The following is an 18,252-nucleotide window of genomic DNA, read 5'->3' on the forward strand; positions in this document are numbered from 1 at the left end:
CATTGTGCCATTGTCTGTAAATCAGGTCAAACTGCAGGACAGCCACATAATGGTGCACCTCTCATGGCTTTGGGGACCTCTTAAAACCCTGTTCTGAGTTACTGGAGTCATTAGAGAGAGATGGGCAGGGACAAAGAGAGAGAGAGAGAGGGAGGGAGGGAGAAAGAGAGATGGACAGGGATGGAGGGAAAGAGAGAGATAGAGAGACGGGCAATGGTGGGAAGAGGAAAATATGGGGTGAGAGATCAGCAGGAAGGGAGAAAAAGAGTAGGAGAGATGGGGGCTAGGACCGTGTCTGAAGGAAAGAAAGACAAATATACAGTATATATGTGTATATACAGAGAGGGAGAGGAGAGAGTACATGTGTATGTGTGTGTACGTGGGATCTCTCCCTCTTGTCTCTCCTCAGTGGGTTTCCACCATCCCATGTGTTCCTGTGGTCCACATGCTGACATCATGCTGTCATTTTTCGGCGGCCCAAGACAGACCAATAGTCCAAATACAAGAGCTACACAACCAGAGGACACTGCAGTGACGGAGCAGGGTCTGAACCCTGCTGGACAATAGGGATCTTCTCAGGGGTCCCCAGAGGACTCCCTCGCTGTGTGTGTGTGTCCATCTGTATGCATATGTTTAATGTGTTTGTGTGCTTTAGGGGGGGGGGGGGGGGATGGGTCAGTGCAGCAGGCTGTGTGTGTGTGCTGTGGGGGGGGGGGGGGGGGGGTGCCAGCTGACTGTGAGGCGTGAGGGGGCCATGTGCTGACCTCTGACCTCCACACGTCGCTCCCCCCTTGTTTTCTGCGACCCCCTCTGTCCCTCACACACACACAGACACAGACACACACACAGACACACACAGGATCCACACGCCGTCTGTCACCGGCCCCCGACAGGCGTGACCGAGACAGGGAGAGGGTAAGGGGGGCCGGACCCATGCAGCCACCCCTTCTCCTCCCTAAGTCCCTGACAGTGACCCTGGGCTCCCCCCTCTGTCCCCCTCCCTCCTCCCATCCTGGTCCTCCTCAGCCACACATCGTCTCTAAGACAGATACATCATCTGCCAAGAGGCCCACTCCCATTAACACTGATAGACGGGGCCCCAACCAGGCTGGTCGACTGGGGGGTGGAGTGGTGGGGGGGGCTGGGGCTGGGGCCATGGCCAGAGGGGTTGGGTCCGGGGTTATTGCGGACTGTGTTTAGTGGAGCAGTTACATCACTCATAGTTTTGTTATGGTTTTGTCTTTATGTGGAGATCTGTGACTGTGGCATGGCATGGTGGTGGAGGTGTGTGTGAGGGGGGGTGTGAATTTGTGTGGAGTGTGTGTGTATGTATTTGTGTGGTGTGGTGTGTGTGAACTTGGCCTTCAAAAGGGTCAACTTCAAGTGAAGGTGGAGGGTTTTTTGGTTCTAATTTTCCTGCGATCATGATTGGTCTGATTTCAAATACTACACTTCCTGCTACATTGAAAATGGTTCATAACTAGTGTTATTAACATCTATAGAAATAGTAGTGTGTGTGTGTGTGTTTGTGTGTTAGGGTGCTCTAACTGCTGTTCAATCCTTTGTGGTCAGTGTGGAGTTCTCAACAGTGGCTGCAGGTTAGTGCTGTCACCATGTGGTGGTACATGGCTACTGCATTCTGTTCCAAAAGACCTGTATGTTAGTCTTCGCCCTCAAAAAATCAAATCAATCAAATAGAATCGATCAAATATAAAACAGCTGACAGGGAAACATCTGTTTATAATTATCAAGAAATTAAGAGAATATACAGCAGATACACAATCTTAAGTTATATATATATATATATACAGTAAGTATTGAAGAAATTAACTAAAATAAAAATCATTACTCCAAAATTGAAGTAACGGTAAAGAAAAAAAAAGAAATAGTAATTAGAGAGTGATAACTCATTCAAACCATTTATAATACCTATCCTTTACACGTCTAAAATTAAGAGTGGCAAACTGTAAATGGAATCAAACCAACACATGGAAGGTGAAGGTGAGAGTAACGTGCTACACTGAGAACATGAACAACCCTTTCCAGCCACCCCAGCCCTTTTCCTTTTCTAACTCTGATTCTCGTTATTTTCTTTCTTCTTTGTAGGCAGTCTGTCTTCCGCCTGCCTCACACTTTCTTATTTTTGTCCGTTTTGGTGTTCAGAAACTACCCCTCCTTCTGTCCCGACACACACTGACTAAAACACACACACCTCAAACACCACAAACACTTTCTAGAATGTGTTTCCTCTCCTTCATTTCACTGACATGTTCCATTTCATACAGGATGTGTGTGTCCACACACCTGCACGTGGGAGGGTTCGAGGTGGAGGCTGTCTTACATTAATGTCCTTCATTAGCTTGGGAAAGCTCCACAGGATAGACACACCTCATGTAATGCTCCCACTCTGTAATTCTGCTGGGTTCCTGACCAGCAATCAAACTTCCTTTTACAATGAATTAGAGGTCATTTGAGACAATTGGGAGGCACTGATAGACGCAAGAAAGAGAGAGACAGAGTCGAAATGAGAGGGAGAGAAGAATATTATTGGATTGGCACAGTGAAAAGCTGTTTATATTTTTCTTCCTAAGATGGCGGCTGTTGTGTACAATAATGCGGTTTTCAGGTGAGTCTCTCTCTTTCTCTCTATTTTACTCTCGCTCTCTCTTTCTCTTCCTCTTCTTCTTGTACCAATTAGGCCTTCTGGTATGCCTCCAGAGACAGAGGCTTCTATGGGGTTAATTAGAACTGTGGACTTTAACAAGGCCTGCTAATTGGCTAACATCAAAACCAGCTTTGCTTGGTCATACCAGTAATGAAATGTCAGGTCATCTTTTTCTGAGGGGAGAAGAAAAGCGAGAGAGATGGAGAGAGAGAATGTGTGTAGAGAGAGAGAGAGAGAGAGAGAGAGAGAGAGAGAGAGAGAGAGAGAGAGAGAGAGAGAGAGAGAGAGAGAGAGAGAGAGAGAGAGAGAGAGAGAGAGAGAGAGAGGGAGAGGTGTGCTTGTGTGTGTCTGTAAGAAAGAGAGAGAGAGAGATACAAGAGTATTGCATCTTTTTTGGCAAGGGTCTAGCCTAGCTGAAAATATTGCAAATCATTGGTATTATGGAAGGCATAAATTGGGTATTACATTCGTCACTTTTGTCAATAGTTGTGAATGGAAAACATATTTTGTATAGAAATCGAGTCGAGGTCACAATATTTACAAATAGGTTTATTAAGAATTGGTTTTCAATCTTAAACTGCCATGAAATTATGGCCCCTTCACATGAAACATGTTACTTCCGTAGCGCGACCATAGATTGTAATGCTGAGTGAGTCACTGAGTATTGAAGCGCTAATAATTAGGTCCATATGTATTTCAGTTTGGTATAATAGGCTACTAATTCGTGATCGATGCTCACTGAACTATTTTAATACAATGTTTTGCATTACTAGTGTAGGATCTAAACACTAAATTGGTTAGCCTACTTCTTAAGTAACGCTTTTGATAGAAATATCGAAATTTACAATTTTATGATGCATAATTCCAGTGAATCTGTTGAATTTAAAAAGCCTATGCCAATTATATCGAGTTCACCTTTTTAGTTCATTAAGTTAGATCGCATTAATCATAGGCTAGATTCTAATTATTACAACTAGGCTACTTATATGCAAATTATGTGATTTGCATTTGAATGCTTTTTGATCTTTACCCGATTGTTTGTAATTTTTGTTTTTGCTTGTCCAGTTCGTAGCATAAACGAACTTTCTTTTAACCTTTTATTTTATTGTGCAAAATGATGACGAATTTATGACGTTTAAACCCATATTGCATATTAATTTATCGAAAAATAAATCTGAAAACAGGTTCAGAATTCTTTTTTACATAAACAAAAAACAAAGTAAGGCCAAACGTTGTTTTATTTCAGCAAATTACACGTGATTCATTTGGATTATTATAATAACTATACATATGAGTTTGAATTGATCAAACATGAGCTGTGTTTACATTTATAATTGTGTTGTTACATTATAATTGTTTGTGTGGGTATGTGTGTGTGTGTGTGTGTGTGTGTGTGAGTGTGAGTGTGTGTGTGTGTGTGTGTGTGAGAGTGTGGGTGTGTGTGAGAGAGATAAAGAGACAGAGAGAGAGAGATGAAGAGAGAGAGTGAGAGAGTGAAGGAGTGAGAGAGAGAGAAAGAGAGAGAGAGAGAGAGAGATGTCTTGGTCTCCTGTGGGGCTTAAGGAGGATGAATCAAGAGCTTCTCTGTAACATGTTTCTGTTTCCCTGCCAGTCAAGCAAGAAGGGATGAAAGGATGGAGGGAAGGATGGAGGGATGAAACAAAGGAGGGAGTAAGAACAGGGATTTCACTCTGAATGACTCCTTGTAGCGGATGTATGGAAGTGGTAAATGGGATACATCTAACCCCTCCCCCCCCCCCTCTCTCTCTCTCTCTCTCTCTCTCTCTCTTCTGCAGATATCAGGATGTCCAAAGCAGCAGAAGATGAGAAGCCTGGAGTAGAGCTTCCAGGGGAGAGCACAGGTACTTAGCACACCCTTTGCACGTATCATTCTTCACATTTCTCAAATGTTCTAACAAGCGGCAGTGTATATGATTTGTCATGTTGTTTGTGTAACCTGTCACTAGACTTTAGGTCAATGCACAGCTAAGTTATTCACATGTAAGGTGTGTTCTGGTGTTCTCTACCCAAAGCAGAGACATCTGTTTTTCAGATCTGGAATTTTAACTTTTTTAAGTACCAGTAAAGATTTGCCTGGCTGTAGGGTTCAAGACAGTATCTAATCTTCTGCTCTGTCATTCTGTCTTTTTCTCTGTTTCTCTGTATCCCGCCCCCGTTTTGATGTTTTCTGTCCTATCATCCTTTTTCTCATTTTCCTAATTCTGCAGACTCTGAGAGGAACACACCAGACATCAGTGATCAGGTTGGTCATCTCTGCTCTTTACTGACAAACAAATGGTAGACTTGTTTATCAGCCTGTTAGCTAAAGACTAAAATGATATGATACATGAAAGCACATTTATTTAATAATCACACCTAATTTGGTTGGGATTTGTACCAGGATCTTCACATAATGGCTCTTCACTAACTCAATGAGGCAATTCTGTAATTGGTCAAGCAGCTGTGTTTCTGTCTCAAAGGTGAATGCTGTCTGACGACTTGTTACTAAGTTGTCTGTCTTCTCTTTTACAGCCTTTAAAAACAAGTCATTTCAATCTCTCCCCCACCCTGGCCAGCTCCAAAGTAAGTTTATTTTGTGTTTGTGTGTGTGTTATCTAAAGCATTAACACAGACGCCCTGAAGGAAGCCAAGACCAGGTGCACTTATATGCAAATCAGACACACCCACCATGTGAGAACGGGGGGGGGGGGGGGGGAGCACTGTGTGTGTTTGAGACTTAGAAAAAGAGACAACGGCAGAGAGAAGAGCAGTTTGCCTTAAATCATCGAGGCAGAGAACTTGAGAGCGATTTTGACATCGAAATTGAGGGAGAAGGGGAGACAGACAGACAGTGACAGATGGATGTGTGATGACAGGGGGGCTTCAGGAAAGACTAGATTGGCAGGTTTGAAACGCTCTGAAATTGTGTACAAAACGTTTTTCAACTTTTGCGAACGTAGTGAGCCAAGGTAAGACCTGCAACCTGGAGAGGAGGATAAAGAGACTGAGGGAAAGAGAGAGAGAATACACTTTGCCTTTACAAAGTATATTTTTTGGGCAGTTTCTACCTCATTTATAGTGACAGGGAGAGAGAGGAGATGTAGGAAATGGCCCTGGCTGGAATCCAATCTGGTCTGCTGTGGTAAGGCCTCAGCCTGCAGCGGGTGGTTCTTACTCTACCCAGTGAGCCACCAGCACATACTGCCTTCTCCAGAAGCTGAACAGCATTTTTTGTTTTATTCTCTTTTGTTTCTTTAATCATTTTTATTACTCCTTTATTTTTATCGCCTTTACTAGAAAGAAATGGGAACATTTAACAAATGTATGTTGATCATCTGTGAAAAACTCTGATATTGATGTACCCCCCTGGCCATTGTCTTGCAGGGTAAGACTGAGGAAGATCCTGAGATGACCACCAGCCATGTCCAGCCCCCTGCTCCAGCCCAGCAGCACGCCCCACACCCTCACACACAACTGATGCACGCCCCACACCCTCACACACAACTGATGCTGGCTGGCAGTCAACTGGCAGGGGTGAGTGTAGCAGCGCTGGCTCGAAGTGTGTGTGTGTGTGTGTGTTCATCATTGTCATTGTTTGTGTGTGCAAACTAAGAGTTCAGTACATGCAGCTCTGATGTAAGAAACGGGGGCCTGTTTTGCTTTCCTTGCTCACGCTCTTCCCTCACAGCCTTGCCGACTCATTGGGGTAACACTGGTTCTTACTGTGCCACTGTGTTGTCTCTTCACCTCTGATTAACCCTCCTCTCCTCCTCTCCTCCTCTTCACCTCTGTCCAACCCTCCTCTCATTTGGTGAACGCTTCACTTCTTTCCACTTCCGTCTCTTGCTCTTTTGTTGCTCCTCCTCCTCTGCTTTTCCTCTTCCCCCTCCTCTTTTTCCTCCTTCACTCCCTATTCCTTCTCCTTCCCGCTCCTCTTCCTCAGTTGGCAGCCCTCCTCCCTGCCCAGCAGCAACTCCTCCTCCAGCAGGCTCAAGCTCAGCTATTGGCTGCTGCCGTGCAACAGTCTAACGCTGCACACGCCCACGCCGCTGCCCATGCCGCTGCAGCAGCCAATCAGGCACAGGCACAGGCTCAGCAACAGCATCAGGCTGCCAAACAGGAGCAGAGCACTGTCCATGCTCCGCCCCAGCTGTCCCTCTCTCAGCCAATTCAGCTAACCGCCCAGGTGAGAGAAGCCAATCACCCGGCAGTTTTAAGAGACGCTGTTAAGTTGTGTCTGTACTTGGATCTGTACTTGGTTGAGGGCCTTGCAGTTTATAACGCTTATCTCTCTTCTGCCTTGCTGTATTGACAATCCACACATAGGACAGTATCTCACATATATTGGCATAAGATGTTCAGTGACTTGAGATATGTGCTGTTGACCTTGACAGGATCGGCTGTACATTTAACTCTTTGATTCCCCACCCCTCCCCCGCCCCTCTCCTGCCCCTCCCCCCCCTCCCTCGCCCCTCCCCTGCCCCTCCCTCCCTCCCTCGCCCCTCCCCTGCCCCTCCCCTGCCCCTCCTGCAGGATATCCAGCAGCTGTTGCAGCTGCAGCAGTTGGTTCTGATGCCGGGTCACCACCTCCAGAACCCAGGCCAGTTCCTGCTTCCCCAGGCCCAGCAGCCCCAGCAGGGTATGATGCCACCCTCCCCCACCCTCCCCCACCTCCATCCACCTCTTTATCTATCTCTCTTCCTCCTCCTCACACAGGAGTGTTCTAAAGGATGGTGTGATTATAACCATTGCCCCTCTTCCCCTTCAGGTTTGCTATCGACACCAAATCTGATTTCTCTACCTCCGCAGAACCAGGGGGGGCTCCTTACCTCCCCTCCCCGAATGGGACTGCAAGCACAGGTACAGGTGTGACGGAGTGAGGGTGGGTGGGTGGAGGAGTGGAGGTTGATGTGTGGGTGTCAGTGTGTGTGCCCTCTGGTACACAGGGGATCTGCCTCCAACAGTGGAAATCAAACGTCTTTGTGTGAATATAAGCCGGAACATCGATTCTTTAACACCATAGGCTCCTGTAGAACCTCACCCCCGCCACACACGCACACACACACACACACTCATGTCATGCAAAGGACTGAACAAGCTATATGGACCTCTCCTCAATACTCTATATATAAGAGCGCATGTCAATACTTCGGTGTGGTCACCTCTCCACCACTCCCACGAAGGATAACCCTGTAACTCCCTTCTCTCATTTGCCGTAGCGTCGACATGGCGACAGTCACTTGTCACTCCAGAGGGAGAAGAGCGATGGGGGGGTGTCTTCAGGAGGGGGCGGGGCCTCTGTCCCCTCCGTGACCTCCCATGGGGAGGAGCCTAGCGACCTGGAAGAACTGGAGCAGTTCGCCCGAACCTTCAAACAGAGACGCATCAAACTGGGATTCACACAGGTGAGCGCTGTGTGTGTGTGCTTGTGTGTGTGTGTGTGTGCGTGTCTGTGTGTAACTCATCTGTATCTATCTATCTCCTCCAGGGTGATGTGGGTATGGCCATGGGGAAGCTGTATGGTAATGACTTCAGCCAGACCACCATCTCCCGCTTCGAGGCCCTCAACCTAAGCTTCAAGAACATGTGCAAGCTCAAGCCTCTCCTAGAGAAGTGGCTCAGTGATGCAGGTGAGTGACGGCTCATAGACCATTGGTTGTAAGCACTCACATGATTGGCCAATGGCCAGAAGTTGCTTTTTGCAAAAACTTAAACTGCTAAAACCCCCTATAATCTTTGTCCTCGTCTCTTTCTCTCTCCCCCCCCCCCCTACCAGAAACCATGGCGATAGACAGTATGCTTCCCAGCCCCAGCTCTCTCTCCTCCCCTATGATGGGCTTTGATGGGTTGCCAGGGCGACGCAGAAAGAAACGCACCAGCATCGAGACTAACGTCCGAGTGGCCTTGGAGCGCAACTTCCTCTCGGTGAGTCAGACTATGGTTTGACCTCTGACCTGACGGTTTATGTCACCTTATGTCAAGCGTCTAGTGCGAGTTCCTTCAATGTTGTTTGAGCGTTGATGTATGTGTTGTTCACCTCTCTAAATGCCGATGTAGGATGCATTAAAGTCACCGGAACATTGCTGGAACACTGTTTTCACATTCTGTTAGAACCAAAAGCCTACCTCAGTGAAGATCCTTATTGTAACAGCACTGAAGGTTGTTTTGACGTTGTTCTGACGTGGTGTTCTTCCAGAACCAGAAGCCTACCTCGGAGGAGATCTTGCTGATGGCGGAGCAGCTGAACATGGAGAAGGAGGTGATCCGCGTCTGGTTCTGCAACCGACGGCAGAAAGAGAAACGCATCAACCCTTCCAGCGCCACCCCCCCCCTGCCCAGCCAGCCCCCCCCTGTGACGCACAAACCCCCCTGCTACAGCCCGCACATGGTACGACCCCTGCACCCAACCCCTCCTCTCCTACACCACCTTCACCCTCACCTTTTGTTTGGTCCCCACCCTGTGCCCAGCTCGCCCACATCCCTAAGATCCCTTTCCTCAACAACCTCCCACCCCCAGCCCAGGTTGTTGTCGTAGCCCCCTGTGAATGACCCCTGTATGTCTTCTACCCATCCTGCATTGCTCCCTCAGCTTGCTGCATACAGTACTCTGTCATGGTGATGTCACTACCACAATTTTAGACTCCCATCACTGGCTAATTCTAACCTTAACACTACAAGAGATCTGTACATCTACCTGTCTCTCTCCTACTTAAATCTTTAATCTCTGGCTGGCTTTCACCTACTTGCTTCCTCTCTCTATCTCTCCTTACTTGTTCCTCTCCCTCTCTCTCCCTCTCTCTGTCTCACTCCAGATGTCCAGTCAGGGACTGTCCCAGGTCGTCACCACTCTCAGCACAACAGGTGACAAGCCACTAAATGCATTGGCATTTGTTTCGCGTTTGTTATAAACACTGTCATTGCCAAAATGTTGCTTTAGTTTAAATCATTTTGATTGAAACAGTAGTTTATCTGTAATAGAATTTGATTTTCATTCATGACATCCCACTCTTGATCTCCTAGCTACCAGTCCGTCGCCATCGGTCACCTGCCCTCTGACCCCAAGTGGCTCTGCCGGCGGCAGCTCAGGCCCCTCCTCTGTGACCCCGCCTCCACACAGCACTGCTAGCCCCGCCCCTCCCGGCCTCAGCACCCAGGGCATGAACACTGGGTGAGTCTCTCCTTATTCTCTATATTTCATTTTCTCTCTCTCTCTCTCTCTCTCTCTCTCTCTCTCTCTCTCTCTCTCTCTCTCTCTCTCTCTCTCTCTCTCCTCTCTCTCTCTCTCTCTCTCTCTCTCTCTCTCTCTCTCTCTCTCTCTCTCTCTCTCTCTCTCTCTCTCTTTCACTGTCTCTTTTCACTTTCTCTCACACTCAGTGACAGTTAATCTGGGGTACATCTGATGAACCAACCTATACCAGTTGAGCAGCAAATCTGACCTTTTCAATTTTCGCACTTACACGCACACACTCACACACACCCACACACACAGTAGCACTTATACCTGTAGAGACATGCATACATTTTTCAACAGACAATCCTCCAAACTGAGTTTCTGTTGGCACGTATAATGTGGTGTTTTGTTATTCATCTGCTTTTGCTGAAACTTCTAACCTCCCTTTGTTTTTCTTCATGTGGGAATCTCTGTATGTATGTGTGTGTGTTTTGTTTGTGTGTGTGAATATGTATCCATACACACCACAGGAACACAATGATGGAGTAAGCACAGTCATGAGCCAAGCTCTTCTCGGAAGCAGTCCCCTGGCCACAATGCAAGGTGTGTCTGCGTACACGTGTGCGTGTATGCATGCGTGTGTGTGTGTGTACATATGTAACTGATGTCCTCCAGCATCAGAGATTGATTTGGGAACCATGTAGACATAACAGACAAACTGTCTGCTTGACTGTAGAGATGTTCCAGTGCCAGCTCTATTTCCAACACGCTACACGATTAAGAAAGAATCAAAGGATTGTGCAAACATTTTCTTTGAAATTGACTATCACCTCAAGCAGGGATTGAAACATTGGCTGCCTTGGGTCATGTTTGAGTGGAAATAGCAAATCAGAAAGGCAGACCGAAGCATTGTGAATCAGAGAGAGAGAGAGAGAGAGAGATGAGAGAGAGAGAGAAAGAGAGAGAGAGATGAATGAGAGAGAGAGAGAGAGAGAGAGAGAATAAAAGAGAGAGTGTGAATGTGTTTCTAACCCCTTCAATTTGTCCTCACTCTTCATCTCGGTTGCATCAGCTTTACCTTATCATAATGACTTGTCTAATACTTCTAATGCACCTCTTCTCTCCTACTTTCCTTCTTCTCTGGTCTCCTCTCATCTATTCTTCTCTTCTGTACTCCAGCCCTAGCTGCCAGTGGTGGTCAACTGTCCATTTCCAGTCTTGATACGAGTGGCCAGATGATTCTGGGCGCGGCCCCTGGGGGTCCTGGCGGTGGCAGCCTCCGTCCTTCCCTCTTCCTCAACCGCCCCACCCTGCTGCCCATGACAGCGGGTGCCGCAGGCATGGGATTGGTCAGCGGCCTCAGAGAGTCCCCACCCCCTGGTGCCAGCGGAATGAGCCTTGGTGAATCCCTCTCCCCCTCTCATGCTCTAGCCCCGCCTCCTTCTGCTCCTTTAGTGAAGCCTCCCCCCCGCCTCTGGACGAGGCCATGGCCGAGTGACGGAACCCAAAGAACCTATCAGAGGAGGGAGGAGGAGTTTCAGGCGGAGTGCTTTACAGAAAACAAAACCTCGCCTTTCAACCAAAGCCATCTCTCTCTCCCTCCGTTTTTTTCTCCCTTGCGCTCTCTCACCCCGAGTCTTTTGAAGCCAAAAAAATACACAGATAGAAAGGGGAAGGAGAGAGCAAGGGATGATGGAGAGAACAGGAGAACGGGGGAGATTTAAACCAAAAAATAAGATCTTATCGATACAGTTGGAGGGGTGTCATGATGGGACGTTTTGTCAAGTGTTTAAAAAGAACTGTTGCTCCTTTCTGTGGAAGAGTGAGAGGAAAAAAATTGATAGAAACTAGAGCAGGGAGGAAACACATAACGACTGTGTGAGAGATGGGTGGCATGGCAAGGTCATGAGATGAAAAGACAAACATGGATGAAGAGTTGAAAAACAAAATGTAAAAACAAGTAAACTAGAAAGGAAGATACACAAAGATAAAAATGACAAACATGCCAAAATCTCCAAAAACCAAAATACCAAAAACTGAAACCAAAAAAATTGACATTAAACAGAAGAACTAACGGAAAGAAAAGCTTTACTTAAAGACTTCTGACATTGAACTGTCCAGGATCAACCAACACTCTGTTACACCAAACACACCAAAACTACATTTCACACCATATCTCCATATTGTTTTACAATTATTTTGTATTTTTGTATCGATTGTGGTTTGATTTTAAGTGGGGGAGATTGTATTTCATGCCAAATAATAATACTAGTTTGATAAATATATATATCCATGTTTCCAAAAAGTGTGTCCCCAGTCCACAGTACCTACCTCTCTTGAATACTAGCTTTATCCTTGAATTCTATAAAATGCTGTGGTGGATTTAGAAGCTATATTTATTGATTACAGTTATACACTTAACAACGTATCAGTGGTTCAAATCAGGTCTTGATTTTTTACATTGATCATTGTCATCATCATCATGACAACATTGATCTGTTGTTAACATTTCAAAAAGAGACTTGGATTTACAATGGCAGAAAAACAAAATATAATACCAACACCTACACACACACAGTCAAACTTATTGAAACCAAAAGAATCCCCATTTCTCTGCTCTTGTTTACGTTTTTCATGCCAGCTCATCTCATTATTATGGACAGACAGTCATTATTGGATACCAAAGCCTTGGGAGAGACGCATGTGTTCACAAGAGACCACAGCTGTGTCACACACACATACACACACCCTGAAGACCGGAGAGGACGACTCAAATCCCAATAATATTATTTGGGAAACGAGAGAAGACAAAGCAGTATTCTAATGTGTGCGTTCCTCCAGAAACGCTGTGCCTCAGAACCCTGCCCCACACCCTTCCTTCACCTTGGAAGAAAGGACCACAAAGAAAAGAGAGAAGATGGAGGGAGGAGAAGGAAGGAGTGGAAAGATCCAGACAGGTGCCAGGTGAGCAGGACCTGGATCAACCAGCAGGGGGTGGAAGGGGGGTGGAGAGTCATAGCAACAAGGGACCAAAACCAAAAATAAACAAGCAAACCAAAACCTAGGGGTGACTGAACCGAACAGAACACAAACCAAACCAAATACAGCGCCAGACCAGAGAGGAGGAGAAGAAGAGAAGGTCAAAGAGGGGAGAGAGGGATTGCCAGGCCTCCTTTTGTCTGCTGTGGTCCATGCCACAGACACAAGGCCCTACCTCTCTCCACCACCCATATTCCCTCCCTTCCTCCCTCCTTCTCTCGATGGTGTCTTCAGTTTGTTCGTTTTTGCATCCTGGACAAAGGAGCTCAATTAACCTCAATGAACTGAATATCAGAATTTTGGGGGGGTTGTTTTTGATTTCCATGGTCTGTTTGTCTATAATGTATGACTTTGTCTCTTGCTTTTTTATTCTAATGGGGATGATATAGGGGTGGCCAGCTGTATGAACTATTTTCATAGCTTGTTATTATTTTGTTTATTTCTCTTTTATTTCTCACGTGATTGAAATGTAACTGTGATAAAGCAGATTCTTTATTTGATTGAGAATGTTATGAAAAAAAGCCAAAACAAAATAACCAAAAGCAAAACTGTACTGACACAAACCAAACCAAATAACAAACCAAACCAATGCACAACAGTTTGAGAGGGTCCATTGAGTGTCCAAACGAGGACCAGGGCTGATGGGGGCAGGTGGGTGGTGTCAACTGACATACCAGCTGACCTTCTGTTTTAGAGGGAAGGTACCTGTTAGTGCTTCTTTAGTTTATTTTTAGGAAAACAGATCTATGTTTTAATGCTTACATATTCATGCTCCTGTACAGAAAGGCTGTGAAATGATCCTTCTTGATAAAAAATGTTTGATGATAATGATGATTTGATTTTAGAACCAAAAGCTTTAGACTGTATGATCTTTGAAGATTTCGTATTTATTGTGTGAGGGGGTGTGTGTGTTTTTTATTGCAGAAATTATTTGTATTTTATGAACTCTCACTCATTTATTTATGGCTTGATTAATTTATGTATTTATTGATGTTCCTTCTATTTAATGATTATTCTAAGGGTTTTAATAGTGTGGGGACTGCGAGGTTGTGTGGGGGGATAAGCTGTGGCCAAACTTTAATACTGAAAGACTAAAACCAAAATGAAAAGGTTTTTGCTTCTCTCACAGACTGGGTATCTGCTGTGAGAGCCTGTATCTTTGCTGTAATGACCAGAGAGAGAGAGAGAGAGAGAGAGAGAGAGAGAGAGAGAGAGAGAGAGAGAGAGAGAGAGAGAGAGAGAGAGAGAGAGAGAGAGAGAGAGAGAGAGAGAGAGAGAGAGAGAGAGAGAGAGAGAGAGAGAGAGAGAGAGAGAGAGAGAGAGAGAGAGAGAGAGAGAGAGAGAGAGAGAGAGAGAGAGAGAGAGAGAGAGAGAGAGAGAGAGAGAGAGAGAGAGAGAGAGAGAGAGACAAGAAGACGGGAAAAGATAGAGAGGATGACAGAGGGAGAGAGACAGACTAAAAGGAGGACGGATGTCCATGAAAGTTCACTGTACAGTGATGCAGGCTTCTGACGCATCTCCCTCCTCTCTTCTCCCTCTTCCAATAATCCACTTGACTGTCTAGACTCACGGTCTTTCTTTCCTCTCTCCCTCTAGGATCTCTCTCTCTTTCACAATTTTCCTTTTGTTGTTCCAAGGTGAGGGCTTCGCCTAAATACCTCATATACTCTGATGAAAACCAAATAGACTGGAAGCTTTAATGGACGACGTAGGCGTGTCCTCAGGAGGGGGTCATAACTAGAAACTGGTTGGAGAGAGACTAGAGAAGGACTAGAGACGGACGAGAGAGCTGTGGGATGACTCGCTCAGGGGGGAGAGCTCCTCCTGTTCTGAGTACGTGTGGCACGCTATGCCATGGCATGTTGTGCTCTGTCTCTCTTTTTTTCTCTCTCTCTGTGTCTTTGGTTTCTGTTGGTTACGAGGTGACTGGGGGAGGTGTGAGGGCTGTGAGATGTTTCCAGAAGGCGTCTGTGTGTGGGGTAACCAGGATGAGGCTGTACAGACTGCGTGCCTGTGGAGGTCTCGCCAGCAGTGGGCCTAGAATGATACCAAAGTTAAACCACTATGGCGGGACCCTACACACACACACACACACACACAGACACACACACACTGTTGGTCCATGTGTATATAATCATTCAGGAGTCTTCACAAGGACTGTAAATGCTACATAAAGGTGTTCACCACCCGTCCATGACATCATAAGACTGTCATCAAGAGCAGCCGCTGCATCGCAGCAGGACGTCTTGACCCGAGACAGTTTTCTACCAGACTTCAATGTGGCTGTTGATGTTCCTTATGTTGGTTATGTGCTTATGACCGTATCTCAAGCCTGTATGTCTTCAACTCTCCATGTAACAGAGGAGATGTTTTTGGCCTTGAGAACACGTGTATCTGAGTGTCACATGAAATTCGCAACCCATGAGAGGGAGAGGGAGGGAGGTAGAGAGAGAGAGAACGCAGTTAGTCAGTTAGGCCCTTTTGCTTTCTTTATTCTTTTTGAAAACATTTTCTCTCTATTTTTTCTACAATGCAGCTTAAATCCAAAGGTTAATAATGAGGATGGCAAAGACAGATTTTACTAATGAAAAACCTCAATAGTGAAAACCAAAGAACTCTTTCCTGTTTTTCCCCCATTTTCTTTACCGCATTTTGCGATTCGTGATTTTGTTTAGTTTTATTTCTATGGTTAAGAACTCTGCAAGTTCTCTTTGCTACAGTGATGTTTGATATTAATGATACTTATGATGATGACGATGACTAAAATGTTAAAACACTGCTCTGTGACACGTGTAACTGTCACAGCCCATTCCTTTCTGTTTGTGAGTGACCTGTTTTTTTTCTCTCGAGGCTCGTTCTGAGCGTTCTATTATACCTGTCCCAGACTCATCGCTATCTGTGTGCCTGGTGTTTGGGGAAGGGAAGGGGGACAAACAAAACAGTAATTGGTAGGAATAAAGTGCGAATTTAGATCAATCGGTCCTTGTGTCTTTCTTCCACAAATAGTCTTGCTTAGATGACTTGCTTATTTGACTTGTAACAAGTTGATGCGAATGGCTGTCATTGCATATTTACATCACCCACTCACACACAACACAATGATGTCAAACATTAGCTCATCTTTTGTACATCCCATCCATTCAGACTGTGGGTATGGCTGTGGCTGAAAGGGTTTGGGCTGCTCCTCAGAAGAGATTGATGAGAGCACACACACAGCTGTACATTGTTAGCATGTCAGCCCAACCCAACTGACACCAGCCACTCTCGTCATCTCATAACCAGACACAGGGCTCACTGTGGAACCACTTTGACTAGAAACGACTTCATAACAGAGTAGAGACAGACGAACGCTCCATTAAAACCCAGGCCCACCCAAGCCCCCCTCCTCCCTCAACCAGACTGCTCTGTCCTTTGGCGTAGTGTCTGGGGTTACCATGGGTTACCATCTTACAGGAACCATTTACCACAAGCTTTCATTCAAAGCGACCTACCGTGCGAGTGCATACATTGTCAGTCTGGGTGGGCCTCAGTGTGCCCTGGGCCCCTGGTTCACTGCACCATGCTGGGCCAGCAGGGGAACTGGATCTGGACCTGCAGTGGTGGTGCTCTGGGTGGCCCGCAGCGTGGAGGAGGTGGGGGGGGGGGGGGTTTAGGGAGGGAAGGAGGGAGAGGAGGAATATTTCCAGTCAGTCCTGGCACAGTTCTGTCTTTCCTTATTTCTGGGAACTCTTGTTTATTCTTCATTTGTCAAAGCGGAGATATAGCAGGGACTTGAGAGGGAGACCGAGAGAAAGTGTGTGAATGAGTGTGTGCGTGATAGGGAGAGAAAGAGGAGAACGTGAGTGAATAGATAAAGCAAGAGAGACAGATGACAGGGTGTAGGCATTGGTGACACACAGATTCCACTGCGAAGGTGAGGAAAAGCCATGTCCACACAAACGTACACACACTTGCACACTCACACCTACACCGTCACACAAGCGTACTCAAACGCCCACACTGACTCGCATAAACTAGCACACACATGTACACACAACCACAGGCCCAAATCCATCTTCACCCTCTCATGTCCACAGACCATGAATACCTTTCTTTGTTCATACCTTGGGCACCAGACTGGACTCACAGAAGGGCAATGTTTAGAACTATATTTGGAAAATTTGAAAGGGCATAAAGTCATTCATTCCGGCAACATTATGTACTGCTGGTTGAGTCACTGTAGTGTATACTTATTTAAAGCACATTGAGTGTGTCTTATTGTCTATCATTTAAGTAACCAATAGTTTATAACTCTTTTAAATTGTATTTTTAAAGGTTGTTCCAGCCTGTTCCCTCCACATGTTAGATGATGGATCTGGGCTAAAGCTGGGTCTAATCCGATGTAGTTGGATTGTTCGGGGCAAGTTAATCAGAGAAAATCGTCAGTAACGGGTTAGTATGATACGCAGTACCCCAAAGCCACCACTAGAGGGACACCTACACTTCACAAGAGACGCTCACAGCTCCAGAGGAGAGTGTGGTCTTCATCTACACAGCCTTTGTGTTGATCAAGTTTTACTAAACATGGTTATATGGCCGCTGTCATTCTGCGCTCATCCTTTGTTAGAAAGCAGCCTTAGGAGAACATTTTTAAGTAAGGGGAAGTGTATAATTGAAAGGTATACACCACATTTTCAATTGAACAAAGATGTTAAAGCCTCAGTGTAGCTCCCTCCAGTAGTTAAGCACGAGTCTTGGTTTATTACGGGGTTTTATTTTTACTTCTCGATAGTATCAACCCGTGAGAACTGGGCGGACATAGAGAAAAACAAAGGACAGAAATAAGAAGCTACACGCTAGCAAATAAGAAGCTACACGCTAGCAAATACAAGCTATGCACTTAAATACATTACATTACAAAACACATTCAAAGAAACATACCTCATAGGCTGCCTTCACTTCAGAGGGGCTAATTTCAATACTCAATCTATATTTTCTCATTATATTCTTGATATTCTTCGTATAATCTTGACTTATCCACCTAGCTTGAGAGCTCTTGCCGTGCCGCTTTTAGAGCTACGCTTGCAAGTGTTGTGCCCTTTTTATTGCGTGCGAAAAAGATCGCAACTAATTAGTTCCGCCTCTAGGAACTCCCATTATAGGTAGGAACCAAAATATTGGAAGCAATGACTTTAAATGTGCGGCAGTTACACTCCCACCAAATCACAAGTGATTTCTAAAAACAGCTTAGAGAACAAAATACTGCATATAAACATTAATTTGAAAATACTAAAATACTAACGATTTACTTATGGCTGAACTTAAGAACCGGCAAAGAGAGTGAGTAAAAGATGCTGGAGTCTTCAGTCTGCTTCCAACAGTGTGACTGTCTTATGGA

At 45.6% G+C, this 18,252-nt stretch overlaps 1 protein-coding gene across 1 annotated transcript in view; it reads left to right on the top strand.

The window, feature by feature from the left end:
* pou2f2a (POU class 2 homeobox 2a) overlaps positions 1-12,476 on the top strand; it is a 31,919-nt gene extending 19,443 nt beyond the window's left edge. Inside the window, 17 exon segments of the mRNA XM_062486591.1 lie at positions 4,462-4,527; positions 4,894-4,928; positions 5,198-5,248; positions 6,050-6,199; positions 6,609-6,851; positions 7,199-7,304; positions 7,434-7,525; positions 7,885-8,070; positions 8,154-8,295; positions 8,442-8,590; positions 8,862-9,053; positions 9,478-9,526; positions 9,686-9,833; positions 10,367-10,374; positions 10,377-10,439; positions 11,016-11,254; positions 11,257-12,476. Of these exon segments, the coding sequence (XP_062342575.1) occupies positions 4,462-4,527; positions 4,894-4,928; positions 5,198-5,248; positions 6,050-6,199; positions 6,609-6,851; positions 7,199-7,304; positions 7,434-7,525; positions 7,885-8,070; positions 8,154-8,295; positions 8,442-8,590; positions 8,862-9,053; positions 9,478-9,526; positions 9,686-9,833; positions 10,367-10,374; positions 10,377-10,439; positions 11,016-11,254; positions 11,257-11,334 (1,997 nt within the window). The 3' untranslated portion in view covers positions 11,335-12,476.
* The last annotated feature ends 5,776 nt before the right edge of the window (positions 12,477-18,252 follow it).

Source organism: Osmerus eperlanus, chromosome 20 (genome assembly GCF_963692335.1).
Source record: "Osmerus eperlanus chromosome 20, fOsmEpe2.1, whole genome shotgun sequence".
Taxonomy (NCBI): Eukaryota; Metazoa; Chordata; class Actinopteri; order Osmeriformes; family Osmeridae; genus Osmerus; species Osmerus eperlanus.